Source organism: Perognathus longimembris, chromosome 13 (genome assembly GCF_023159225.1).
Source record: "Perognathus longimembris pacificus isolate PPM17 chromosome 13, ASM2315922v1, whole genome shotgun sequence".
Lineage (NCBI taxonomy): Eukaryota > Metazoa > Chordata > Mammalia > Rodentia > Heteromyidae > Perognathus > Perognathus longimembris.
In genome coordinates, this window is record NC_063173.1 from 59273502 (window position 1) to 59301030 (window position 27529).

The 27529-nt window shown below is 63.4% G+C and overlaps 2 protein-coding genes across 5 annotated transcripts; one reads left to right on the forward strand and one right to left on the reverse strand.

Moving 5' to 3' along the window:
* Positions 1-1139: 1139 nt before the first annotated feature.
* Positions 1140-26006, reverse strand: Pc (pyruvate carboxylase). Of its 3 annotated transcripts, none has more exons than XM_048361478.1 (21): positions 25851-26006; positions 21082-21211; positions 20783-20967; positions 20438-20603; positions 20200-20345; positions 19939-20056; positions 19514-19665; positions 18161-18279; positions 16054-16216; positions 12881-13063; positions 5305-5449; positions 4963-5052; positions 4655-4876; positions 3864-4020; positions 3477-3717; positions 3147-3396; positions 2790-3034; positions 2522-2701; positions 2198-2446; positions 1824-1964; positions 1140-1746 (listed from the first exon to the last, which is right to left on the reverse strand). In XM_048361478.1, the coding sequence occupies exons 2-21, from the start codon at positions 21209-21211 to the stop codon at positions 1498-1500; spliced, it is 3531 nt and encodes a 1176-aa protein (XP_048217435.1). In that variant the 5' UTR covers positions 25851-26006; the 3' UTR covers positions 1140-1497. The 3 variants fall into 3 exon arrangements, with proteins under 3 accessions (XP_048217435.1, XP_048217434.1, XP_048217436.1); XM_048361477.1 differs by having other exon boundaries at positions 2790-3059; positions 3094-3396; XM_048361479.1 differs by lacking the exon at positions 25851-26006 and having other exon boundaries at positions 21082-21212.
* Positions 6971-10708, forward strand: Lrfn4 (leucine rich repeat and fibronectin type III domain containing 4). Of its 2 annotated transcripts, XM_048361481.1 has the most exons (3): positions 6971-7758; positions 8176-9534; positions 9868-10708. In XM_048361481.1, the coding sequence occupies exons 2-3, from the start codon at positions 8186-8188 to the stop codon at positions 10427-10429; spliced, it is 1911 nt and encodes a 636-aa protein (XP_048217438.1). In that variant the 5' UTR covers positions 6971-7758; positions 8176-8185; the 3' UTR covers positions 10430-10708. The 2 variants fall into 2 exon arrangements, with proteins under 2 accessions (XP_048217438.1, XP_048217437.1); XM_048361480.1 differs by lacking the exon at positions 6971-7758 and having other exon boundaries at positions 7781-9534.
* Positions 26007-27529: the final 1523 nt, after the last annotated feature.

Here is a 27529-nt window from a genome sequence, read left to right on the forward strand (position 1 = left end):
TGCTGTTCTACCTTTTGGAACGGTTCTCACCCCCCGGTCTGGACCCCTTTTTAATTCTTGAGAGAAAACGCTTTTAGGTCCATTCTACCTGCCAGAAGACAGCGGAGGCCAGTGGGGGGGGGCAGGGGGTGCGCCGTGGTACCCCGGGTTGGCATGACTGACCACGCTGTCATGGGTCTAAGCAGCTCCCCTCTCCCCTAGCCCATGTGGAAGCTGTGTGTGGGAAGACTCCAGGACCAGCATGCCTCCCAGCCGCCCTTCCCATGCTCCTTAGTCGTTTGCCACCCCTGGCGGTGGATGGGAAAACTTGCAGCCGGATTGCTGTCCCTGCTGTAGGTGAGGGGCTTGCTGGGGTGTGCGGGTGGCAGGGGTGACCCTTCCTCTAGGGTTAACCTTACATGGCTTAGCAGGGTTGGCGGCCTTGAGGGCTCCCACTTAGTCCTGAGTTAGCCAGAGGTGGGAGGTTATAGAAAGTGAACGAGAGCAGGGCATGATGGTACATACTGTAAGAAATACCAGCACGCTGAAAGCTGAGGCAGGAGGATCCCGAGTTCTAGGCCAGCCTGGGCTTCATAGAAACAGAAGTAAACCAGTGTGTCTAGGAAGCGGATCTGCCAACAGCCTGGATTTACTCCCTAGGCCTCGCTCTGGGGTGAGGGTCTGGACATTCACCTAACCCTCCTGTGACGTGGTGTCAAGATGGGTGAAAGTTGATTCTCTGACATCAGTGACGTGCCGAAGCGCTGGCCTACAGCCCTGTTGGGGCTGTGTGTATAACAGGCCTTTGGTAATGGCAGCTGCGATTGTCCTCTATGCTACCTTCAAAGGAGTTTCAAAAGCTGACAGCTGGGCACACCTGTCTCACATCTGTAATCCTAGCTGCTAAGAAGGTTGAGATCTAAGGATCATGGTTTGAATCCAACCATGCAGGAAAGTCCCTGAAACTCGTTTTCAATAAACTACTCAGAAAAAGCTGGTAGTAGAGCTGTGGCTCAAGTGGTAGAGTGCTAGCCCTGAGCAACAGAGGCTCAGACTGAGTTCAAGCCCTAGGACTGGCACAAAAACCCTGCCCTCTGTGCCATGAGGACTTAGAGGCGGCCCTGCCCTGGGGCTTGGGCCGAGGCAGCAGGGACCCGGCGTGGAGGGCAGGGGAAACCAGTTTTATTGAGCAAAGTTTCCAAGACCTTGGACTTGGGCCTTTCCCACCCCCACAGGAGGCAGGTGCCCCAGATCTCTCCGAGGGCCTGAGCCCTCCTGCTCTTCCACCTGGAGTCTTCATGAGGAGAAGACCCTGATTTGGCAAGAGATGAGTATGTGAATGTCTGTCCGCCGGGGAAAGGACAAATGGCCGAAGGGCATGGCCGCTGTCGGCGGAGGACGGGGCCTCCAGGACCAGGCCTCCCTGCCCGTGGGCCCCGACTGGCCTGGGCCTGCCCTAGCAGCACAGCTCTGTTGAAGGCTCGGGGTGGAGGTGGCCGGCTGTCAGTGTGGGGAGGGTCACTCGATCTCCAGGATGAGGTCGTCCCCTTCCAGCGTCATGTCCTTGGTCACGTGGACCTTGCGGACCGTGCCCTCCACGGGCGAAGTCACCACAGTCTCCATCTTCATGGCGCTGAGCACACACAGCGGCTGGCCCTTGGCCACCTTGTCTCCTGCTGCCACCTTGATGTCGATCACCTTTCCGGGCATGGGAGCCCCAATTTGGCCCTTCACGTCCTTCAGAGCCTTGGGGTGGAAGTGCATCTCCTACAAACAGAGCAGAGGGGACGTGAGGCCCTGGCTCCGGCCATCCCCACCGCCCGGCCGGCCGCGGGGAGCCGCACCTTCATGGCTTGGGTGTCCTTGACCAGGATGGACCGCAGCTGCCCATTGAGCTCAAAGAAGACCTGCCTCTGGCCCGCCCGGTTGAGGTCGCTGATGGCCAGGGCTTTGATGTGCAGGGTCTTGCCCCGTTCCAGTTCCACCTGCAGGAAGGGCGTGGGGGAGCAAAGCTGGAAGCCAGCTGGGGAGGAGCAGGCCGGGACCTCCACGGAGGAGCCCTCCACGCGCCTGCACCTGGGCTCCCGAGGGTCCTTTCTTCTGAAGCTCCCAAGAGTGGGGGGGACCAAGCGAAGGGTGGACAGGGCAGGCCTGCAGGGTGGGGCAGGGCGGGGCGGGGCTGTGCAGGCCGGGCAGAGCAAGTACCAGAGCCACTGACCTCAAACTCCTCTGCAATCTTGGGGCCCTGCAGGAAGAGGCGGGTGTTGAGGCTATCTAGGGGGCCAAAGGTGGCGGTGAAGTCCTTAAACTGAGCAAACACATCCGGGTACATGGCCGCCGAGATCACGTCCTCCGGGGTCACCTCCTCCCCGTGCCGCTCCACCAGCTCCTGCTCCAGCACCTGCAGGTTCAGGGGTGGGAGGGAGGCCCCAGGCCGCCCCTCTACCCGTGGCAGGTCCTTCAGCACCTGGGGAGCAAAGAGAGGATCAGGCCTGACTGGCACACCCCGCCTGGGCCCCGCCGCACACCCGGCCTTCCCTACCTTGGAGCGGAAGGGCTCGGGGAACCCTCCGTGGGGAACCCCGATGTAGCCCTGTAGAAACTCCACCACAGAACGGGGGAAGGACAGCTCTTCTGCCTGAGCTTCGGCCTCGGCCCGGCTCAGCCCGTTCTGCACCATGAACTGGGCCAGGTCCCCCACGATCTTGGAGGAAGGCGTCACCTGGGGAGAAGGACCTCGGGGGTCAGGTTGCCAGGAGGCAGGCGTGCTCCGGGTTCGGTGCCAGGCAGGCACGCAGGGCCCCCCTCACCTTGATGAGGTCCCCCAGCATCTGGTTGGCCTCCACGTAGGCCTTCTTGACCTCCTTGAACTTGGCGCCGAGCCCCATGCTGTGGGCCTGGAAGTGCAGGTTGGTGTACTGGCCCCCGGGGATCTCGTTCTCGTACACGTCCGAGTTGCCGGACTTCATGGTGGCCGTGCAGTCGAAGGCCGCGTACAGCCCCCGGGCCCCTTCCCAGTACTCGCTGTAGTCGAACACGCGCTCCAGGGGCACCTCTGCGGAGAGACGGGCCAGGGGCTCAGCAGGGGCTGCTGAGCCGCTCCCGGGGCCCAGGCGGGGCGTCGGGGCTCCCCACGCGCCGGGGGCGGCTCGCTGCGGGCTTCCTACCTGTGTCCAGGGGCGTCCCCTTGGCGCAGGCCACCAGGGCCCCCATGCTGGGCTGCGACGTCATCCCGGACATGGAGTCGGCCGCCACGTCTACCACGTCCGCCCCCGCCTGGGCGCAGGCCAGCAGGGCCGCCACGCCGGCGCCCGACGTGTCGTGGGTGTGGACGTGCAGCGGGAGGTCGGGGAAGCGGTCGCGCAGGGACCCCACCAGCATGGTGCAGGCCGCGGGCTTCAGCAGCCCGGCCATGTCCTGGGGAGGGCGGGAGGGGCGAGGTGAGCGCGGGCCCGCGGCGCCCCCCCCCCCCCCCCGCCGAGCGGGGCCACGGGCACCTTGATGCACAGGATGTGGGTGCCGGCGCGCACCAGCTCCTCCGCCAGGCCCAGGTAGTACTGCAGCGAGTACTTGGTGCGGCTGGGGTCGGCCACGTCGCCCGTGTACGAGATGGCGGCCTCCACCACGCCGCCCGCGCTGCCGGCCGCCTCCATGCCCAGCAGCATGTTGGGCAGGTAGTTGAGCGAGTCGAAGACCCGGAAGACGTCCATGCCGTTCTCCTTGGCCACCTCGCAGAACCTGGCGGGCGGGCGGGCGGGCGGGCGGGTGAGCCCCACCCCGGGACCAGGGAGACCGCCGAGGAGCCCCACGGCCCGGCGCCCCGCCCCGCCCCGCCCCCCGAGGCCCACTGCCCGCTTTCCCCGGCCCGGCGCGCGCCTGCTCACTTGAAGACCACGTTGTCGGGGTAGTTGGTGTAGCCCACCGCGTTGGCCCCCCGGAGCAGCATCTGGAAGGGGATGTTGGGGACCAGCTCCCGGAGCTCCTGCAGCCGCCGCCACGGGCACTCGTACAGGAAGCGCATGGCGACGTCGAACGTGGCTCCTGCGCGGGGGGGGGGGCGGGGGGGGGAGAGGGAGGGGGGGGAGCGGGAGCGGGGGGGGGGGGGGGGAGAGGGAGAGGGAGGCCGGTCACGCGCTGCCGCCGTCCCGCGGCCCGAACCTCCGCCCCGCTATCCACCAGATCTCAACCACAGCACCCAACCCCATGGCGGCGCCGAGCGGGCGCAGGGCAGCTCTGGCTGCGGTGGCCCCTCTGTACTCCCTCTGGGGCCCCTCTCTCTGTGCTCCCTCTGGGGCCCCCCTCTCTATACTCTCTCTGGGGGAGCCCCCCCTCTCTGTACTCCCTCTGGGGCCCCCCTCTCTGTACTCTCTCTGGGGGAGCCCCCCTCTCTGTGCTCCCTCTGGGGCCCCCCTCTCTGTACTCCTTCTGGAGGAGCCCCCCTTCTCCCTGCCTCTCTGGGTAGTGATGAACAGGGCCCCCCGCCGCTCAGGAGGGGCCGGGGCTCAGCTCCGCAGCCGCGGCTCAGCTCCGCAGCCGCAAGCCCAGCACCAAGCCCAGTGGAACAGGCGGGCATCCGGCCTCAGTCCTCCTCACCACCAGCTTCTCCAGGCTTTGGGGGCTGGCTAGTGGGCACCTGGCTCCCGCCCATGCTGCCCCCCCGCCCCCCCTCGCCTACCTCCCCAGTTCTCTATGCTGAAGAGATTGTGGAAGTTGTGGGCGACATAGGGCGCGATTTTCTTGAGGTCGTGGGTGCGCACGCGCGTGGCCAGCAGGGACTGGTGGGCGTCCCTGAAGGTCGTGTCCATCAGCAGCAGCCCCTGGTGGCTCCGCACCGCCCGGGCAAAGCCCTCGGGCCCCTCTCGCAGAAGGATGTCCCTGAAGCCTGCTGGGGGCGGGCCTGGGAGAGACAGGGACGCGGTTCTCCTCCTGCGGGCCGCCCTCGCCCCCCTCGGCCCCGGAGCCGGAGGAGTGGGCGTCACCTACCTATGGGCACTGCCGGGACCACGGGGTCCGTGGGGCTGGGGCTGGCCTTGACGGGGATGGGGGTGGCAGGGCCGTTCACCATCACATGTCCTGGGGAGAGAGCCGGCGAGGGGTCAGGGCCAGCGGAGGGCGGCGGCGTGAGCAGGGGCGGGGCGGGGGCATTCTTCCAGGACACCCGGTCCTCCGGTGCCCCGTCCACTCCACAGCCAGGGCTCCTGGGTCCGAGCAGGAGACACCTACTGGGGCCGTGTGGGTAGAACAGAGGTCTCTACGGTCAGGAGCAAGAAGGGCAGGCGGAGGGGGAGGGGGAGGAGGCGCGGGAGAGAGGGAGTGTGGGCGGACCCAGGTAGTGTAGAAGCTTCTGGGCCCGGTTCTGTGCAGGCCGCAGCTGGAATAGCTCGGGGTTCTCGTCGATGAACTGGGTGTCCACGGTGCCTGCGAGGAACTGCTGGTTGTTGAGCACGTTCTGCAGGAAGGGGATGTTGGTCTGCGAGACAGAGCAAGTAGGAAGGCGTCACCACGCCGCAGGGAGGGGAGGGAGGGCAGGAGAAGGAGGGCAGAAGAGGCTGTGTGTGTGTGGGGGGGGGGGGGGGACAGGACAGCGCGGCTTCAGGGCCTCCCCAGCTTTCCTCACCCCTTATGCTGGCAGTCCCCTAAGCTGCCAGAGGCTGGCACGTGCCCCTTCTTGCCTCTTCTGGGGTGCAGAAACACCCCGGGACGAGGATGGCCTTGTCCTCGGCCTGGGGTCGGGTGACAGCCTGTCTCCACAGCCCAGACTCAGAGGTGGCACTGCCCCCGCCTCTCCCGGTCTTCAGGAGCTCAGCAAGTCCACCTCGCATCCGGCCGGGGTGCTTTCCCACCTACGAGCTGCCAAAATCCCCACCCCAAAGCCTGGCCAGGGGCATCTTTAGGCCGAGGCCTTGCGCATTGCCTGATGGAAGGCCCCCAACCTCCCCTTCCTGGCGGGTTCATCCTGCGTCCTCCGGGCGTCTGGCTTGTCTGCCTCCCTCCCCCTGCTGAGACCTCTGGCGGCAGGGGTGCCGGTCCGGTCTGCTGGGGAAATGGCTGGGTGAGGAACCCAGAACGCCCGGGGGAGCCGGGGCAGCGCTGGGCCAGAGCAGAACAGCGAGGCCATGGCCGCGTGGAGGGCGCAGCCCCGGCGGAGCAGCGCTGTGCAAGGCTCCAATAGGGACTCGTCCCGTCCACCAGCCTCCCAGAGATGGGGCGCAGCCCTCGCTTGTACCTGCCCTGAGCCTAGCACCCCTTCCCCCACCCAGACACAAGCGCCCCCCCCCCAAACCAGCTGAGCCAGTAGAGAACCCACAACTTGTCCCTTGGGGTCCGGATGCGGGCCTGGACACTGTATGGGGCACTGGGGGGGGCAGTCTGGGGGGTCAGCCCACGAGACGCTGGGGGGGCAGGAGTCTGGGTGGTCAGCCCACGAGACGCTTGGGGGGGCAGGAGTCTGGGGGGTCAGCCCACGAGACGCTGGGGGGGCAGGAGTCTGGGTGGTCAGCCCACGAGACGCTTGGGGGGGGGGGCAGCCCACGAGACGCTGGGGGGGGCAGGAGGCGGCCCACGCGGCTCCCAGCACACGGCAGCGAGGACCCGGCCTCTCCCTTGTCCTCTGCGGAGGCTGCGCCCTCGGGCCGCCCCCCCCCCCGGGAGACCTGCGTGGACCCCTTGTCCACCGGAGGACACGGCGCGGGCGTGAAGAAGCCCAGAGGCCCACGGCTGGGCCGGCAGGACTAGACCCCAGCCTCGGGGTCCCCGGCGTCGCCGGGTGCGGGGCCCGGGCCCTCGGCGCTTCCGCCCCCAGCCCGCGCGGGGACGGGGCGGGGCGTGGCGTGGCGTGGCGGGCGCGGCTCGGCGCGTGCCCCGGCCGGCCTGCTGGGAAGCGGCGCGGCGCCGACCAATCGGGCCGGAGGCGGAGGCCGGTTGGCTCCCAGCGCCGGGCCAGCGGGGCGGGCGGGGGCCCGGGAGCCGGGGAGGAGGGGCGGCGGGGCGGGGCGCGGCGCGGGTCCCAGGCCGAGCCCTCCCGGCCCCACCCCGCAGCGGCCCGCCGGGGGCGCCGCCCCAGCCCCCCGGGACCCCGCGCCGTGGGGGACCCGCCACGTGACTCGGCGATGCAGAACGGTGGTGACCTTCAGCGCGCGTCTGTGGGCGCGGGGGTCCCGGCCGCGGAGCGGGTGCGGGCCGCTGCGGGCGTGCTGGGGCGGGCGCCCGGCGACGCGTGACGGGGGCCCGTCCCGGGGATGCCGAGGGGCCCGCGGGCCGGCGCTTTGTCTGCTGTCTGCAGAGCCGCGGCGGGCCGGGCGGCGCGGGATGCCGGGGCGCCCGGGCGGCCGGGGGCGCGCGCGCCGGGCCGGGGGAAGGAGAGCGCTGCGGCGGCCGCGGGGGGCCGCGCGCTGAGCCCGCGCCGGCCCGGGCCTCGGGCGTGACCGGGCGCCTCCCGTGGGCGCCGCAGTGGCCGCGTGTCCCCGTGACCTCGGGGGCTGGCCCGGGCCCGGGTGGATCCCCGCGCGCCCCTCCCCGCCGCCCTCCACGTGCGTGTTCGCGGCGCGCGTGCCCGGCGGCGCGCGCCCGCCTGCCTGTCGCGGCCGCCGCCACCGCGGACCGCGCGGGGAAAAGGTGCCGGGAACCAGAAAGCCGGGGCCGCGGGCCCGAGCGCCATGGGCCGGAGGGCGCACGGCGGGCGGCCCAGGCCTCGCCCCCGCCACACAGCGCCCCGGAGTCGGCGGGGGCCGGCTGGGCCCGCGGGGAGGCCGGCCCGAGCCCCCTGAGCGACGGACACAGGTGAGGGAGCCGCCGCGGGTGCAGCGCGGGGCCGCCGGGGGGGGGGCGGTCCACGCGGGGAGGGATGGAGGACGGGGGGGGGGCGGGGGCGCCTCCCCGGCCGGGGACGCGATGGCGCGGCGGGGGGAGGGGGCGAGCGGCTCCCGGGGCCGCCAGGCGGAGGAAGTTCCGGGACCCTCCCTGCGCCGGGCCCACCTCCGCTTCCTGCCTCCCGCCCCACCTCGTGCCCGGGGTGGACGGCCCCTACCTGCCCGGGCAATGTGACCGCAGCTCCGGGGGCCTGGCCCTCCGCCCCCGCCTGGCGTCCTCCCGGTCCTCCCCGAGCCAGGCCGCGGAGACGGCCTCCCGGGACCGTGCCGGGCACAAGTGGGCACCTGCACCCGCCACACCTGTGCCCGGGCCTGCCCCTCCCCGCAGGGCGCGCGCCATGGCCCCTCCGCTCCTGCTGCTGCTGCTGGCCAGTGGAGCAGCCGCCTGCCCGCTGCCCTGCGTCTGCCAGAACCTGTCGGAGTCGCTCAGCACCCTCTGCGCCCACCGAGGCCTGCTGTTCGTGCCGCCCAACGTGGACCGGCGCACCGTGGAGCTGCGCCTGGCCGACAACTTCATCCAGGCCCTGGGGCCTCCTGACTTCCGCAACATGACCGGGCTGGTGGACCTGACGCTGTCCCGCAATGCCATCACGCGCATCGGGGCCCGCGCCTTCGGGGACCTGGAGAGCCTGCGCTCCCTGCACCTGGATGGCAACCGGCTGGTGGAGCTGGGCGGCGGCAGCCTGCGGGGCCCCGTCAACCTGCAGCACCTCATCCTCAGCGGCAACCAGCTGGGCCGCATCGCGCCCGGGGCCTTCGATGACTTCCTCGACAGCCTCGAGGACCTGGACCTGTCCTACAACAACCTGCGGCAGGTGCCCTGGGCGGGCATCGGCGCCATGCCCGCCCTGCACACCCTCAACCTGGACCACAACCTCATCGACGCGCTGCCGCCCGGCGCCTTTGCCCAGCTCGGCCAGCTCTCCCGCCTGGACCTCACGTCCAACCGCCTGGCCACCCTGGCCCCCGACCCGCTCTTCTCCCGCGGCCGGGAGGCCGAGGCGTCCCCCGCCCCGCTGGTGCTGAGCTTCAGCGGGAATCCGCTGCACTGCAACTGCGAGCTGCTGTGGCTGCGGCGCCTGGCGCGGCCCGACGACCTGGAGACCTGCGCCTCCCCGCCCGGCCTGGCCGGCCGCTACTTCTGGGCCGTGCCCGAGGGCGAGTTCTCCTGCGAGCCGCCCCTCATCGCCCGCCACACGCAGCGCCTGTGGGTCCTCGAGGGCCAGCGGGCCACGCTGCGCTGCCGGGCGCTGGGGGACCCGCCGCCCACCATGCACTGGGTGGGCCCTGACGACCGGCTGGTGGGCAACACCTCCCGGGCCTGGGCTTTCCCCAATGGGACCCTCGAGATCGGGGTGACGAGCGCCGGGGACGCCGGAGGCTACACCTGCATTGCCACCAACCCTGCTGGCGAGGCCACCGCCCAGGTGGAGCTTCGGGTGCTGGCCCTGCCCCACGGCGGGAACGCCAGCGCCGAGGGCGGCCGGCCGGGGCCCTCCGACATCGCCGCCTCCGCCCGAACTGCTGCCGAGGGCGAGGGGACTCTGGAGACTGAGCCTGTAGTGCAGGTGACAGAGGTGACGGCCACCTCGGGGCTCGTGAGCTGGGGCCCGGGGCGGCCCGCGGACCCCGTGTGGATGTTCCAAATCCAGTACAACAGCAGCGAGGATGAGACCCTCATCTACCGGTGAGGACGGGCCCTCTCTGCCCCCCCCCCCGCCCCTCCCAGCCCCGCCCTCCTGCCCTGGGCCCCCCTCCCTGGCTGGGCACTCGCCCAGGTGTCGCGCTGCTGGGGGGCGGGAGTCGGGTGCCCTGCGCAAGGCCTCAGGTGGCGGCGGGCGTGCCAGCCGCCGGCCCCAGCAGGGACAGCTGGGCAGCACTGCACGGAGCTTCTGCCTCCGTTGGTGCCTTTCCCGCCCCCTCTTCTTGCCTGGGGCCTGTGCGCACACGGGTGCCCTGCCTTCCCGAGGGAGCGGGCAGTGCCCGCCCTCCAGCCCTGACCACCCGCCCTTGTCTTCAGGATCGTCCCCGCCTCCAGCCACCACTTCCTGCTCAAGCACCTGGTTCCGGACGCTGACTACGACCTCTGCCTGCTGGCCCTGTCCCCCGCCGCGGGGCCCTCGGACCTCACCGCCACCAGGCTGCTGGGCTGCGTCCACTTTTCCACGCTGCCAGCCACCCCCCTGTGCCACGCCCTGCAGGCCCACGTGCTGGGCGGGACCCTGACTGTGGCTGTTGGTGGCGTGCTGGTGGCTGCCTTACTGGTCTTCACTGTGGCCTTGCTGGTTCGGGGCCGGGGAGCTGGGAACGGCCGCCTCCCACTCAAGCTCAGCCACGTCCAGTCCCAGACCAATGGCGGCCCCAGCCCCACCCCCAAGACCCACGCGCCGCGGAGCCCCCCGCCCCGCCCCCAGCGCAGCTGCTCCCTGGACCTGGGGGACAGCGGCGGCTGCTACGGGTATGCCAGGCGTCTTGGGGGCGCCTGGGCACGGCGGAGCCACTCTGTGCATGGGGGGCTGCTGGGGGCGGGGTGTCGGGGCCTGGGGGGCAGCGCAGAGCGGCTGGAGGAGAGTGTGGTGTGATGGGGGCGACTCCGCCGGTGCCCGGAGGAGCAGGTGGGGTGCTGGCCGGCGGTCCAGGATGGCGGCACCGCCCTGGCTCCTCCCGGTTTTTATCCTCGGTACCTCAGGCTCCCCGTGTTCTTGGTGGGACGGCAAGCCCTTTCCTTGGTTCTGGCCTCCAGGCCAGGGTAAAGGGACAGGTCCCTCCGACAGGTGCTCAAAGCCACCAAGGCAGAGGCTGCAGCCACCAAGTGGGAGTCTTGTTTCTATTTATAATAAAATGTTGGGGACACCCCTCCATGCTGGTTTCTGGTGTCCTCTGGGAAGGAAGGGTGGGACGGGTTGGCAGGACACACAGACCAGTGCCAGGCTCGAGGCCGGCTCCAGCTGACCCTAGGAGCCTACGACGCCCGGCCTTCCTCCGGGTTCAGCCCAGGGCAAGGGGCAGGTGCCGGGGCCTGCTGCCCTCTGTCCCGGGGGAGCCCGGCCCTGGAGCATCCGAGGCCTCGGACAGCCGCTGAGCAGCCTGGGCTTGGTCGCCCTTGCACGAGAGTGCCAAGGCCACGCCTTCCCGGTGGGTGTGCGGAGGCCCAGTGCCCTCGGTGTGATGCCAGGCGCTTCGAGCTGGTGTGAGCACGGCCCCTGGCAGGGCTCCGAGTGTCACAGCTCCAAGGAGTGGCAGCAAGGCCACTCTCCACACCCCGGATGGCATGGCCTCTGGGTGAGGGGACCTGGCGGGACCTGCATCCTGAGCACGGCTCCCGGGGGACTGGCGGGAGGCCGTCCAGAGGGGCTCGGGGAGGCTGGGCTGGGCTCGGGGAGGCCAGAAGGTCCTGTTGTTTCCAGGCCCAAGTGAGACGGCCGCTCCCCGCCGCCCCTCCACGTGGAGCGCCTGTGGCTCTGCCCTTGGCTTTTCTGGGGAGTTGGCCCGGCTGCACCCTTGCAGGCAGCCTTCGGGTGGGCCCTCCTCCCTTTCCAGCCTTCACCTGGAGAGCTGAGCAAGCCGGGGCCCCACTCTGCTTCCTCTGCTGGCTGCCAGGCCCCTACAGCCCCCTGAGCAGCCCCCCGAGGGGTGGACGGGCCTCAGCCCTCCTGTGTGAACCCTAGACACAACTCCCCGCTCTGAGCACCCAGCTCTTGGGGGGAGCGAGCGGGCCGCACGGTCACACGCGCTGCCGCACAGAGGCCACGGTGCTGCCGGGCAGTCCTGCCACGGGCGTTCTCTGTGCAGGCCGAGCTCCTCAGTACCTGCCCGCCGGCCCCGCGACAGCACATCTGACCCCAAGGACGGGGGATGGGGGGGCGCCCTGGGGTGTGCAGGGCAGGAACACCATGGGACACGGGGACCCAGGTGTTAGCGAGACACTCAGCCTTGTGGCAGGAGCCTGGTCTGCGTGGACACGAGCCCTGTTTTCCTTTCCCACCCTAAGGCGAGGATGTTTCTGGGCCAGCGTGGGGTGTGGGGCAAGTGTGGGGTTCCTTAGTCCAGGGGAGCAAGTCCTGAGGGGGAGGGTGCAGAGGACAAGAGGATAGCTCTGGGTGCGGTGCGGCCCACAGCTCCTCCCCGTGCTGGGGGCTTTCCTGAAAGCCACACCCCAGAGCGCCCCGGTTCTGAGAGCAGCACACAGGCCCTGCAAGGGCAGGGAGGGGCAGACCCCAGCATCCGGGAAGCCTGCTCTTTCCTACCGAGGTGGGCTGCGGGAGACAGGCCTGGCGCTCCCTTCCAACGCCATTTTCCCCCGAGTGTCTCTACTTGGAGGGGTGACTTCCCGGACTTGCCACAGAGCCCGGTGGCAGACGGAGGGAGGTGAGGCCTTGGCGCTGTGGGGACAGCACTGCCACCACCCCCCCCAGGTCTGGAGGGCAGAGACGCGGCACTCATCGCGCCCAGGTGGGCAGAGCGCCCCGGGAGAGCCCCGGAGACCGTGCCCGCCAGATCCGTGGGCAGTGCTGGCTTTAAAGGGCAGCGTTTCTTGGCTGTGAATTCTCCTGTAGCTACACACCCTAGGAAGGAACGGCGGGGGGGGGGGCACCGCCCGCACCGCAGCCCCGGGGGGCTACGCCCTCAGGTGCCAGGCTGACTGCATGGAGGAATTTCCTGGGGGAGCTTGTAGAAAACAAGCTCTGGGGCCTGTACCTCCGCCTGGGAGGTCGGCTTCTAGAAGCAGGCCTGGAGCAAGGGGAATGAGACGGCGCGGGTGCCCTGGCGCGTGCTCCAGACCGGAGGCTCGGGGCAGGCGTGAGGGCCTCGGAGCAACAGTGGAAGCGGTGCCCAGGGACACCACGCCCTGACCAGCCGGTGCTCGGTTGGTTGTGGCCCCCGCAGTGTCTAAATGGAGCCAGTTTAACACCATGGAGGCTGAGCCCCCTGAGGAGAGCCGCTGACGGGCTGGGGAGAGGTAGGAGCCACGGCGGCTCCTGGGCAAACACGTGGGTGCCCGAGGGCACACGTGGGCAGGGGCGGCCTCTCACCTTCACGCCGCGGACGCGGAACTCGGCCAGGGCTCTGCTCATCTTGGTGGCGGCTGTGGGGTGGTCTTTGCCGTGGGCGATGACCTTGACCAGCAGGGAGTCATAGTGGGGCGAGATGACGGCCCCTTGGAAGGCGGAGGCGTTGTCCAGGCGGATCCCCATGCCCTCTCCGCTCCGGAACACCTGTGCAGACGAAGCCCCGGTCAGCGGCTGGACGGCACGGGGCGGCTGGGTGCTAAGAACTGAGGGGCTCACGGCTGCAGCCCCACACGGGGGCCGCTGCATGGTAAGAACTGAGCTCAAGGGTCACTACAGGGAACCCTGACTCTGTTGTCGAGTCTGCTCTTCATCTATCAGCAAATCCAGGGCCCCTGGCCAGTCCCTGCTGCCTGTGACTTCAGGGCAGGAGGGGACAGGGAGGGGCACGCTGGGGCGGCAGGCACAGCCAGCCCAGGTCCAAGCGGACCTCAGGGGCAAAGTTCCACCAACCCCATCGCACCAGCACCAACAATGGGCATTCACTTGTTCCAGGAGCTGCCTGGAATGCCCAGCGCCAGCCCCCCACGGTGGAGGGCTTGCTTGGGGCTCTAGGACAGACGCGGAAATGTATAGACTGACAAGGGGACGCAGCAGAAAACTGAGCCGGGAAAGGAGTATTTTGGTGTTTTTTAGCAGTGCTAGGTAGTCTGCCATTTGAGCCTTTAGCCCTTTTGCTTTTGTTTGTCAGATAGGGTCTTCTGCTTTTGCCTTGCGCCATCCTTGGACTGTAACCCTCCTACCATCATCTCCTGGTAGCTGGGATTATACCCGGATCGTTTTGTGAGATCGGGGTCCCCCTAGCTTTTTGCCCAGGTTAATCTCAAACCACAATCCTCTCTGTGCTTCATATGCAGTGAGATTATAGCCTGTGGCCTGAGCCACAGTGCCTGACTTTTTATTTGCGGGGGGGGGGGATGTGTGTTTCTTTTGCCAGTCCTGGGGCTTGAACTCAGGGCCTGAGCACTGTCCCTGGCTTCTTTTTGCTCAAGGCTAGCACTCTGCCACTTGAGCCACAGTGCCACTTCCGTTTTTTTCTGTGTATGTGGTGCTGAGGAATGGAACCCAGGGCTTCATGCATGCAAGGCAAGCACTCTACCACTAAGCCACACTCCCAGGCCATGTGTGAGAATCTTGAGGCTGAATTTAAGGCTTCACACTCTGACTGTATCACTCGAGCTCTGCCTCCATGGCTCAGCGTTTTGCTGGCTGGTTGGAGATAGTCTCCCCGATTTGTTTTCCTGGGCTGGCTTTGAACTGTAATAACAGTCAGATTACAGCTGAGTCGCTAGGATTATAGGCGTGAGTTACCAGCATGTGGCCTGTTTTAGTTTTTTTGTTTTTGTTTTTTTCTTGAGACATGGTCTTGCTATACGGTCCAGACGAGCCTCAAACTCATGATCCTTCCCCTCAGCCTCTCGAATGCTAGGACTATAGATTGTGCCACCATACTTGGCTGTCTTTGTTCTTTTTTTTTTTTTTTTTTAAATAGATAGGGTAATGGGGAGGCCTCAAGTATCCACTCAGGTTCCCTTCCATCCTGGAGGGGAAAAAGGAAAGAGCAGGCAAGGAGCTGAGAACACAGAATAAAGACACTGCTCTGTCTCTGACACGAGCAGAGACAGGTGTACGCCTAGATCACATGGCCCTTCTTGAGGCACACAGAGGTGGAGCAGAAATCATCCACGTGCATGCACACACGCACACGCACACACACACACACAGCAGATGGCGAGAAGGGGAGATGGAGGCTTGGAGTGTCTGGGGACAGACACTTGCAGGTGTGTTTCCCATGGCAGGCAGGGGTGGGGACCTTCGGGTGACTATGAGGAAGAGGGGGAGGAAGGAAGGAGGAGCTAGGGACGCCCAGGGCACCACCTTCTGCGTCTGGGGGGGACAGGCCTGTGCTTGATAGAGAGGAACTGGATAAAGTATTTAAGGGTGGACACTCAGCTGTGAGCAGGAACTGCTGGCTAAAAATACTCTGTGGCGAGCGGCTCTGAGCAGCCCACTGTGGAGGTGGAGGTGGCAGCTGGCGGCGGAGCCGGCCCCTGGGCAGCCCCTTCTGGCGGAGGGCAGAGGAGTCAGGCCCGTGGAGCGGTTCCAGCCTGGGGCTGCCCCTACTTATCAGCTCTGATCCTTCTAGAAACAAATGCAGGTGGCCAGCTCCCTGCAGAGGCCCACAGATCTGCACGGCTCTCAGACACCTCCCCCTGCTCCCCCACCCCGCCCCCCGCCTCAATCCACGGCCTCAGAAGTCCAGAATGAGCCTCTTACGGGGGCCTTCAGCTCTGGCCCAGGCCCAGGCCCTCCATCCTGGACTCAGGAACCAATCCCGAGCTCCTACGATGCCCTGCGTGCTCGGGGCCCAGGCCAGTAGGCAGGAGCTGGGCAGAGGGCGGTCGCAGCAATGCCAGCATTCAGGGCCAGGGACAGGGGGGGGTCAGAGACCGGAGAGGGGAGGAGATGGCAGGGCTTCGGGACAGGAAGCAGCAGCCTCCCTCCCCTCCCCCCCCCCCCCCCCCCCCGGCTCAGTCTGTGTCTCATTACTGCAGCTGCCCTCTGCGGAGCTCCCTCATTCACCACAGGGCTGCAGGGACAAACAGGAGGCCGGTTTGGGGCTTCCAAGATGCTGCAGTGGAGGCAGGGATGGAGACAGGTGCTCTCCAGGTTCTGGTACACAGGGCCTGACTCCTCCACAGAGACTCCAATCCTTGGCTTCCCTACCCCCACCCCAGGGTTCTGCTGCCTGCCACCACCCAGTCCCCAACTGAGGGCACAACTGAGCGGTCATGAGGGTTCCCTCAGTGCCAAGCCAGGCTTCCGATCTGGTACCCCAGCACTCTGCTCGTCCAGGTTGTCCTGTCCGTGTAGGCCCCTCCCTCCTGTTCCCTCTTGGCCTTGGGCAGGCCAGTCTCTTTCCAAGAATGCTTTCTCCTTTGGGGTATGCTGGGCTCCCAGGGTGCCAGTCAGCTTCACTCTGGCCTGAGGGGTTTCTCCTGACTGCCCCAGGGTGCATCTCCAGGCAGTGCTGCCCGCAGGCCTGAGGCCTGTGCCCTCCACCAGAAGCAGCCTCGAGGGCCTGGCCCGACTTGGGGAGCTCCCCCACTAGACGGAAGTCTTGACACAGGGCCTACCTCAATGCGGCCGGTGTCGGGCTGGAACCCGCGCGCAGGGTCCTCCGTGGTCACCCGACATTGGATGGCACAGCCGTTGATGCGGATGTTCTCCTGCCTCAGGCCCAGGTCAGGCAGGCTCCTGCCCTCGGCCACGTGGATCTGAGCGTGCACCAGATCCACACTGCGGGCAGAGGATGCGGGCAGAGCGTGAGGCGGCGGGCAGGCACAGGGAGGGCCTCCCCCCAGGTGTGGCCTGCACACACACCGGATGTGGCCCTCAGGCGGCTCCTCCCACCCACGGCTCCATAGCAGGCCTACTTGTCCCTGGGCCTCTCGGAGAGGCTCCATCAGCACTGCAGAACCTGGCAGCCAGGGCCAAGGGACCCCAGATCTACCTGCTCCTCACCGCTTGCTGATGCTATCTCCCCGCTTGCCCTCGGGTGTGCAAGCCCATCTTCCCCCCAGCCTGGGGGGGTGGAGCCCGGGCTCTGCACAACGCTAGCTCACAGCTTCTCTAGGGGCAGCGGGAGCTACGCGCACAGGGGTGCTGCTCCGGTGGGGGTGGTCAGGATGCTGGCTGGCTGGGGCTGGCCCCCCCCCGGGGTTTGGACCCAAGACCCCCAGCAGGGGAGATTTCAGAGTTCCAGGCTCTCCCACGGGCGGGGTTTTATAAGCTCAGCCTGACTGACGGCCAAAGCCGAGCGGAGTGGCTGTGGGGAAGGAGCCTGGCGCCCTTCGGCTGGTCATCACTGACGCTGAGGCGAGCTGTGTGCCGGCAGATTTCCCCAGCTGTTCCGTGTCACCTGCTAGCACCCAGGGCGGTGGTTATGTGCCGCCACCCCAGGCACCGTGCAGCAGACGGAGCACCGCGACGCCCAGCGGAGGAGGTACTGGGGGTCAGAGAGGCTGCAGCTCACCCAGGCTCCTCCCCAATCCAGGTGACACAAAGCCCTTGCTCCAGAGCAGCAAGGCCTTCCATCCCTGACAGCGCAGGCTCGGGGAGGGGGGGAGGGGAGGCAGGGGCGGGGGGAGGCTGACAATTTTGGCGGCACACTGAGGAACGACTCCTGGGACCGGTGTCCAGCCAGAGCACCTGCTTTCATTCCTGCCCTACCCTGAAGACAGGAGGGGGGCTGCGGGGCACCTGCGGGGCAAAGGCAGCTGCCTCCTCTCAGGTGGGTGAGGCCAAGGGTTCAGGAGGAACTGGAATCAGGAAGGTTCCACAGTGCAGGAGGTAGGCTGGCCCAAAGCCAAGGTTTAATGCTTAAATGGCTCAAAATCCTGAAACAATGAAAGCCATTTAAATTGCTTAGAGACCAGGCAGACTTTTAAAGGTTTGAACTCAAAGCTGGTGTGAGGAGAAATGTAGCGTACAATCATCTAGAAAGCTCGGAGGCAAGACACTGCCTCTCTTTTGATCAGGTAATTCCACTGATGGTGTCTCTCCTCAGGACTCTCCAGATCATAGCACAGACCCAGCATGTAAGTGGTCACAGACACGCCTGAACCACAAAAGCCAGAACCACCGACGTGCCTGACAAGAAATGGGGAGTTTTAACACATACAGATGGTGGAACAGTATACAGCCATTAAAAGTACTTATAGTAAGTACTGGGGAATATCGTCAGCAAACAGCATTTTCAGATGGAATAAAAATTCTATGCAAAAAAGCTCAGTTGTATCCATGTATTTGTAAAGTCAACCTAAAAAATTGAAATAAAGGCTGAGTGGGTACAGGGAATGCACAGCTGGAGGCAGAGCCAGAGGGACGGGCTCTGCCGTTTCCACAGTGTGCCATGGCAGCTCCCCACTCCTCTGAGCCTTGTTTCCTCAGGGTGATGGACTTCTTTCTCACAGTACAGACTTAGGGTTCGCAGACATCAGCATCCCGACCCTAAGGGGCAGGTTCTGAATCTGCTGTGTTTGCTCCTGTGTTCATTTTTGCAATTGCCCTGCAATACTTTATAACACCTTTTTGATGAAGTCATTGGGTCCCTCAGTGTTGTCCACCAAAGTGGAGGCCCAGCCAGCGAGGGAGCCCCGCCGTGGCCCCTGCTGGCAGGCCTCTCCCGGGCCTCCCCCGCGCCGCCCCTCCGGCCGCCACGGTCTCTCTCCCCAGGCTTACTCGGTGATCTCCTCGGTGACGGTGTGCTCCACCTGCAGCCGGGAGTTGACCTCGATGAAGTAGTGCTTGCCGTACTTGTCCACCAGGAACTCCACAGTGCCCGCATTCTCATAGCCCACCTGGGAAGGGCGGCCGGGGAGGTGAGCCGGTGTCCCGGGGGGAACCGTGCCTAATTCCAGCCCACCTCCCAGGCTGGCTCCAGAACAAAGTGGCTGCCAGCCCAGCCCCAAAGGCCAGCACCCCGGAAGGACCCCGAGAGGCTCAAGACAGCACTAGCACCCAGGGGAGGCGCCTCAGGGTGACCTCGGCTCCAGCATGCCCCAGCTTGGCACCCTTGTGCCCAGTGCCTCACTGGCTCACCACCCCCCCCCCAGGCTCTCCAGCCTGGCAGCGCTGGCTCCCGGGGTCCCCCAGCCCTGCTTCTCTCCGGGAGGGGTTTTCAGGAAGTCCCTTCTCCACTACTCAGGCAGCACCTCAAGAGATGTCCGACAAACTTGGACTGCAGCCCTAAATCCAGTCTTACTTCTGCTCCTTCCAGAATCACAAACCCTCCGCTCTGCAGAGGGGTGGTTAATGGACAACAAAGCAGAGCAAGGTCAAGGTCGGGCCACTCCTGGGCAGCCCAAACTCCAGCTCTGCACGGGGCCCTCACCAGCACCACTTGGCTTGGCACTTGGCGCAACCTATCCTGGGGAAGGTGCAGAACCGCGCTGGCTGCCCCTCTCCCGGGCCCAGGCTGCCCCGGAGGCTGGAAGTGGGCAGCTCGGAAGGCTGGGGGTCGGGAAGATGGGATAGGATGAAGACAGGCTCGGGAAGACCAGAGGCGGAGCCCGGCCCACCTTTCCCATAGACGATCTGAACCAGGCCAGGAGCAGGTCACCACTGGGGGTGATGGCTCCCCTCTCGCCACCGCCACACCTAGAACTCAACTCCCCAGGCCTCCCTGGGGAGAAGAGGAATCTCAGTGAGGAAATGGGTTGGGACAACTGTGATGCAAGAGAGGCTAAGAGCCAGTAAGGACCAGGTGCCTTAATTCTGTGTCCAAGGAATCCCATTCCCTTTACCCGGGGTGAGTTGGTGCCACTGGAGGCAGGGGAGATGGCTGGGGGCTCCTTTCCTCCCTCCCTCCCTTCCTCCCTCCCTTCCTCCCTCCCTCCCTTTCTGCTTAGCCTCTCATCCGGGCCCCTTTGCCAGCAGAGGCCAGCATCTCATCTCAGCCCTGAACTGGGCAGCCTGGGCCTCCCTGCTGCCCATCAGCTGGCCGGGGGGGCCCTCGCAGCCCTGGCCATGAGGCCCACTGGGAGGGGAGCGGCACGAGCCTGTCCCTGCCCGCCCCGCGGGCCCAGCCCTCACCTGCTTGGCAAGCTTCACGGAGTCGCTGGTGAGCCGCGAGCGGAGCTGGGGGTCCAGGTGTGCAGCGGGGGCGATTTCCACAACCTTCTGGTGCCGCCGCTGGATGGAGCAGTCCCGCTCATACAGGTGCAGGATGTTCCCATACTGGTCCCCTGGAGCAGGTGGGGAATGGGGCTCAGCCTCTGTGGAGTCCAGATGCCTCCCACAGCCCCCGTGTGGACACAGGGGCCAGGCAGCTGGGGTGGCGCTTAAGTGGCGATAACCAACTGCCACCTAGTTTCAGAACCCCATTTCTGGAAGAATTCCTGGGCAATCCTGAGGCCTGGGGCTATCCCAAAGATGGCAGCTATAAAGCATAAAGAAATGGGCTTCATGTCACCCGGCAAGGCCATCTGAGTGGAGGAGTCTGCATGATCCCCACTTACCCAAGATCTGCACCTCGATGTGCCGTGGCTTCTCGATGAACTTCTCCACGAACAGTGCCCCGTTCCCAAATGCCGCCAGCGCCTCCGAGTAGGCTCGCGTGTAATTCTCCTCCAGCTCCTGCGAGGTAGGGCAAAGCCAGGCAGATGTGGGGCCCTGGCTGTGTGCCCTCCGCCAAGACCCCTGGCCACTTTCCAGACCCCTCTGGGGTTCCTCCAGGGGCTGCCTGCCCCCCTCGGCCACTGGGCCAATGCCTGGCTCACCTCGTAGCTGTGTACGACCCTCATGCCTCGGCCCCCGCCCCCGTAGGCAGCCTTGAAGATGATGGGGAAGCCGTAGGTGTTAGAGAACTCGTGGGCCTCGTGCAGGGAAGTGATGGGGGCGTCCGTGCCGGGGACCACAGGGACACCTATGGGGACAGGCGCAGGGCGGGTGTGACAGGCTGGCTCCCTGCCAAAGAGCCCCTCCCCGTCTACCTGCTGGCGAGGAGCTGCGCGTCACCTGCAGCGATGGCAATGGCCCGGGCCTCCACCTTGTCTCCCATCTTCCGGACCACTTCTGGGCTTGGCCCAATGAACCGGACCCCAGCATCATGGCAGGCTTGGGCGAAGTCTGCTCGCTCCGAGAGGAACCCATAGCCAGGGTGCACTGCGTCCACCCCGTTCTCCTGCAGAGGGCCAGGGAGGCGGACGCCCTTAGACTCTGCTCATCCCTTTCTGGGCACCTCTCCCTCCCCTGACCTAATGCTGGCTGGCATGGGTGCCAGGCACAGCACAAGACCTGGCTCCAGCCTCAGGAGGGCCCTGGGCACTCACAGCTACTTGGGTGCAGGCCAGGCCGGCTCACCTTGGCCACTTTAATGATGTCTGGGATGTGCAGGTAGGCCTGCACAGGCGCGAGGCCACGGCCAATGAGGTAGGCTTCGTCTGCTTTCTGCCGGTGCATCTGGCCTGTGTCCTGCTCAGAGTAGATAGCCACGGTGCGGATCCCCAGCTCCGTGCAGGCCCGGAACACACGGATGGCGATCTCGCCTGGGGACAACAGGGCGAGAAGTTAGGTGCATGGGTCAGGAGAGAAGCAGGTGGGAGGGGTGGAGGCAGGGTGAGGAGGAAGCCAAGGAGGGGCTGGCCCCTGGCGGCACTCACCTCGGTTGGCCACCATGACTTTCTTGATGGGCTTGTATTCCAGGTGCCCCACATTTGGAGAGGGGGCGGTGGAGCTCCGACGGATACCCAGGAGCCGCAGGCCCCCTTGGATGGTCCGGAACCTCAGCATCTGCAGAGGGCGAGCCGAGCCCAGGTTAGAGCAGCTTTGGCACCAAGGCCAAACAAACCCACAAAGAGTGAGGGGCCCTCGCCCACACAGGCCACACAGAAGCCAGCGCCGGCTCTCTCTTCCATGTATGGCCAAGCTCTAGAGAAGAAGAAAATCCAAATTCCCACTCACTCTAACATTCTGGTACCCACCACAGTGGTTAACGTATGACACTGCACGCTCAGAAAGTACGCCTAGAGAGTGACAGCCAGGACGATGACGCAGCAGGGGAACTAAAGATGGCATGGAAACAAAAGAGCAGACAGGAAAGAGAAAAAGAGGTGCGTGCAGTGGCTCTCAAGAGACAGAGATAAGGAGGACCACAGTTCTAAACCAGTCCAAGTAAAAAGTGAGAACCGGGCTGGGGATATAGCCTAGTGGCAAGAGTGCTTGCCTCGGATACATGAGGCCCTAGGTTCGATTCCCCAGCACCACATATACAGAAAACGGCCAGAAGCGGCGCTGTGGCTCAAGTGGCAGAGTGCTAGCCTTGAGCGGGAAGAAGCCAGGGACAGTGCTCAGGCCCTGAGTCCAAGGCCCAGGACTGGCCAAAAAAAAAAAAAAAAAGTGAGAACCATCCTCAACAAACAAACCAGGAATGGTGGTGGTGGTGCACAGACCAAAGCCGGCCCCAGGCAAATGGGAGAAACTATCTGGAAAACGACTAAAGCACAGGCTGGCAGCATGGTCTGCATGGTAGAACACCAGCTGAGCAAGTGGAACAAGTATGAGACCCTGAGTTCAAGCCCCAGGAACTGAGAAAAAGAGAGAGAGAAAAGAAAAGAAATAAAGAATAACTAAAGCAATGACTCGGGGCATGGCTCAAGTGGTAGTTGGCACACTTGCCCGGCACACCTGAGGCTTGGAGTACAAGCCCCAGGGCTGGTGGGGGAAGGCAAGTCTCTCCTCAGTGTGAGCCTGGCACAGGGCCCAGGCCCCAGCAGGAGAATCTCCTGGACCAACAATCAGCCTGCATCTCCTCTCAGGTCCTGCTGGCCAGGCCAGGTGACAATCTAGACCATCCCAAGCACTGGTTCTCACCAGCCTGCTCTTTCAGGAGGAAGCCACTGCTGTTAGCATGTAGCTTTCTTCAAATAGTGATAGGAATCCTTCTTTCTACTGATGGCTACTAAATTAATTATTAATAAAACTGACTAAGGGCAAGTGCAACAGGCTGGACCCAGAAACACAAATGCTGTTAAGATTTCACTTATAGGAGGCCCCCGGAGCAGTCAAACTCATGAAAGAGTGGTGGGTGGCAGGGGTTGGGGAGGGGACTGGGGGATTAGTGTTTAATAGGGATGGAGTTTCAGATTCACAAGATGAAAGAGTTCTGGGGACAGACAGTGGCGATGGTTGTGCAACAATGTGGATGTACAAAATGCCTTTGAACTGTGCACTTAAAAACAGTAAGATGGGCCCGGAACTGGTGGATCATGCCTATAGTCCTAGCTAATCAGGAGGCTGAGATCTGAGGATCATAGTTTGAAGCCAGCCAGGCAGGAAAGTCTGTGAGATTCTTTTTTTTTTTTTTTGTCAGTCCTGGGCCTTGAACTCAGCGTCTGAGCACTGTCCCTGGCTTCTTTTTGCTCAAGGCTAGCACTCTACCACTTGAGCCATGGTGCCACTTCTGGCCGTTTTCTATATATGTGGTGCTGGGGAATCGAGCCCAGGGCTTCATGTATACAAGGCGAGCACTCTACCACTAGGCCACATTCCCAGCCCCATGTGAGATTCTTATCTCCAATTAACCACCAGAAATCCAGAATAGAACTATGTACTGCCGAGAGAGAGAGAGAGAGAGAGAGAAAGAGAGAGAGAATTCCTGTCATATGGATTATACAATTAAAAAATTTAAACCAAGTGATGCAATTTACATCCTCATTTTATAAATGACAACCATCCTGGCCCAAGCTAGTCTGCAATTGGGCGCTCAGAGCAGAGAGGTCCAGCCTCTCTACTCCATGGCAGCCTCTACCTTGTGCCCTGGCTTGACTCAGCCATTTCAGTTTAAGAAGCATTAAAAACAAATTCAGCAGATGAAACAAATATGGTAGAACCCCTGTGTCACATGATGGCCAACAATATGGAGAGAGGAAGAAAATAAAGGGGAAAAAAGAGAGAATCTTTTTGGGTGGGGAGGCGGGAGGGAGGGGTGGGTCCTCATATCGGGCTTGAACTCCAAGCCTCAAGCTCCCACGCAGCTTCTGCGCTCACGACTGGCACCCTACCGTTGGCGCCACACCTCCACTCCCAGCTTTACGCCAGTTGATTGGAGAGAAGAAGTCTCTCAAGACTTTTCTGCCTGGGCTGGCTTTCAACCTTGATCTTCAGACCTCAGCCTGCCTAGTAGCTGGGCTTCTACGCATGAGCCCCCCAGGACCCAGATAATTCTGGAATTTCCTTTTTTATAATTTTGAACAGTAATTGGCCTAAGTAACTAGAACTGAGGAGAGTGAAGCTGTAGCTAGGAGATCATTGTGATTATGGCGTAGCAAGAAGAGGAAGACACCTCAATGACCAAGAGGTAACAGTTCACATCTCCAGCACCAGACTGACACGGTGCAGCTCCTGATACAGCCGCCAAGGAGTTCTGGGGGTTCCTTGCCTCAGGCACACAGCCTGGATGTAACCCAAATACAAGAAGCAAACTCTAACTAGGGGAAACCCACCAAGCAACTGGCTTGCACTCCCCAAACATGTCAAAGGTCATGAGCGACAGAGACTTGAAAATGGTTTCTGATGAAAGGAGGCCGAAAAGACAACAACGAAATGCACGCGTGAGCTGGATCAGACCCTGGACTTGCAACCAGGGACACATGGAGGGACAACTGACAAAGTTCAAGTAAAGTCTGTGGATTGAACAGTGCTGTATCCATGTTTATTTCTGATCTTGCACATTGGACTGCGGGCTAGTGAAAGCACATCCTCATTCTTGGGAGAAAATGCTGGAGTATTTGGGGCTTGGGAGCATCATGTCTGCAATTTACATGCAAATGTTCTGAGGAAAATCTGAGAATAATGAAGTGCTTGCTTCATTACTAGAGCTTGGGGAGTTTGGAGCAGGGTATATTTTTGCAAGTTTATGTCGGGTCTGGAATCACTTCAAAATCTCAAGGGGAGCTCAAACCTGTGGCTGATTCAAGACGAGACCTTGGGGTCACACAGCCCAGCACCCCTTCACAGGAGGGGCCCCACTAGGGGCCGGGGCTCAGGGAGGAGGGCGACAGTGGCTCTGGTAGCTGCTCCTAGTGGTGACTGCAGACATCAACATCTGCCATCTCCCACTCATAGATCTGCACCACCTCCTGGATCCTGAGCTCTGCTTTCGGCAGAACTATCCTGGGCACCAAATGCCCACTCTGGTGAGGGCCACGGGGGCTGCGCTGGATGAGCTCATTCTTGAAGTCAAGAATGAGCCCCATTTGGAACAAACCCAACAAAATGCTCATCATTGGGAGCTTCTCCTCACCGGACATGAAGGCAAAGAAAATAAACAATGAGGGGCTGCTCTTGCCCAGGAAGTCAGAAGTGCTGCGCCCACAGTCCGCCCTATCTTCAGGTGAGCAGCTGCACCCTGAGAACAGCCCACCAACACCAAGGCCCTCCCCCCCTCCCCCCACGGAACTCTCAAGCCATTTCCAGGCTGTCAGTCTGTTCCCACCAGGTGAGTTTGCGCGTATAAGCCTCTGTGCGTTTGTCCATCATCTTAGGGCTAAGGAGGACATTTCTGTTGCCCCGTTCTCCTCTCTCTCACATCCACTGTCCTCTTCCACCCAGATAAAGGAAGAGGCTCCGTGAGCGTGATGGCAGCGGCAGCGCTGTCCCCTCAGGAGCCCCTGGAAGGCTGAGCTGGCTTCCCAGCACGACCACCCGGCCTCTCCGGTGCTGAATGACAGTCACTCTGCACTAGGGACCCAGGGCTGAGGGCGGTGGGGGTGTAGGACACCCCTCCTGCCCCCTGTGTTCCTGCAGGGCACCATCAAAGCAGGCCTGGAGGTGAGACCTGAGCGACCAGCCCCTGGGGTGTGGGAGCCGGCTGTGAGCTGGCCTAGCAGATGTTTCTAGTCAGGAAATGGTGACAGCCCCTAGATGGAGTCAGAGTGGAGAGAAGCCCCCGCCGGGGCCCACCGGCAGAGCGCAGGCAGGGGGCACAACACAAGCCCGCAGTCGCCCAGTCTGGGCTGAGCCCAGGTCTCCCTGTCCTAGCTCCATGATGTGGCACATCTGAGGCCGTCCTCATCTCTAAGCTCCGGTACCAGCACCCTAATCTGGTTAGGCCACTCTGGGGATCGACCAAGGCCGTGCATAGGACTGGGCCATGCATGCCGGCCTCTGTCCCGCTTTCCTCCTCCCAGGTGGAAGCAGAGGTGGAGCAGGGCCCCCCTGCCGCCCCGCAGCCCTGCACGCCGGCTCCCTCACTGCCCCCAGCAAGGGCGTCCTCTGGCCTCCATGCCCTCCACCACAGCCTTCCGCTGCGGGTGGGCGGCACGGAGCCTGCGGGCGACACACCCTGCGCAGTCTATAGGGAGACCCACTCCCGGCCAGCATCAGCCCCAGCCCCACACACCAAGCCCTCCCTCCACACGCAGAAACCTACCTCAGGGCTGGAGCAGGTGTGGACAGGGGCACTGGCTTGGAGTACTCACTCTGTTCCTGGCTCCCAGCACACAAGAGGACGTGGCAAAGAACCCACCACAGGCCACTGCTCACAGGTCACTGGCCCCAGAATACAAAGGTCTCTGGCACCAGACTGCAGGAGGCCTGGGCTGTAGCCAAGGCTGAAATCAAGGGAGGGGGCAACGCCTCATGAGGCTGGGATGGGCTGCTGGCTACCAGGTTGGGAAGAGGAGGTGGATGGTCGGTCCTGCAGGGCGGAGGTAAGCCACAGCCCAGAACCTGCTCCTTTGGACCGCAGGCATGGGCAAGACTATAGGAAGGAAGCCTAAGGCTGCAAACTGGCTTCCTGGATGAATTCAGGACAACCTGCCATTTGAGGTCAAAGGCACAAAAACATCAGCCAGGACTGGGAATATGGCCTAGTGGTAAAGTGCTCGCCTCATATACATGAAGCCCTGGGTTCGATTCCTCAGCACCACATATATAGAAAAAGCCGGAAGTGGTGCTGTGGCTCAAGTGGCAGAGTGCTAGCCTTGAGCAAAAGAAGCCAGGGACAGTGAGTTCAAGATGAGGCCCTGAGTTCAAGCCCCAGGACTGGCAAACAAAACAAAACAAAAACATCAGCCAGCAGGTAGAACAGGCCTGGGAGGGCGCTCAGGAGGGAATATTGTGTGCTGATGGGGTTGGCCTCGAAGACCAGTGTATATTCACTCTCCCCTGGCTTTGGCTATCCCCCTGACTCTCCCCTATCCCCATGCAACTCCAGATGTCTAGTGAGCCCAGCTCTGTCTCTGTGGGCAGAAAAGCAGTTTCGTTGTGAGTAGTAGCAGCAACAAGCAAGGCAGTATGGTATCCCTGTCCCTGATCACAGAACCAATTGCTGGGCTTGCAGGATCTAAAGGTGCCTGCTCTGACCAGGAGGAACCTGCCCTGCCCCCCACATCTCTTCTGAAGATGTCTGGCCCAACACAGGAAAACAGAGCAAGGCCTCCCTCATAGACACAAATATAAATAAAAACACCATCTTAGGTCAAGAACATGTGCACCATTTTTAGCAAATGGCTTAACCTAGCTTTTCCTTTGTTGAATCTCGCTGCCTTCCTACACTCAAAGCCAAGGCCTTTCCAAAATCAAGGTCAGTTGGAGAAACCCTTCTGAAGGAGAGCTGCAGCCCTGTCTGGAAGCAGGGTGCTGGTAGAGTAGCTCATCTGGGGGGCTAGGCTGGGGAGGGGCCAATGGTTGGGAAGTAGGAGCTGAATGGGCAGATCCTGCTGCCTCAAAACCTCAGGGCTTGGGCGCTGCCCCTGAGCTCTTCAGCTCAAGGCTAGTGCTCTACCACTTGAGCCACTGAGCCACTTCTGGTTTGCTGGTGGTTAATTGGAGATAAGAGTCTCGCGGACTTTCCTGCCTGGGCTGGCTTTGACCTGCAATCCTCGGAGCTCAGCCTCCTGAGTAGCTAGGATTACAGGCGTGAGCCACCAGTGCCTGGCTTGATGGAGAGGCTTTTGAAGGCACTGGTGGTGGATAGGGAACACCACAGGTTAGAGCTCTCCTCCCAGAGAGACCCCCCAGGAAGAGAAGCACATCTAAGGTGGGAGTCCAGTGTTAATGACAAGGCTGCAGGCCCCCTGAAGTCCCCTGGAGCCTCTGGCATTAGTA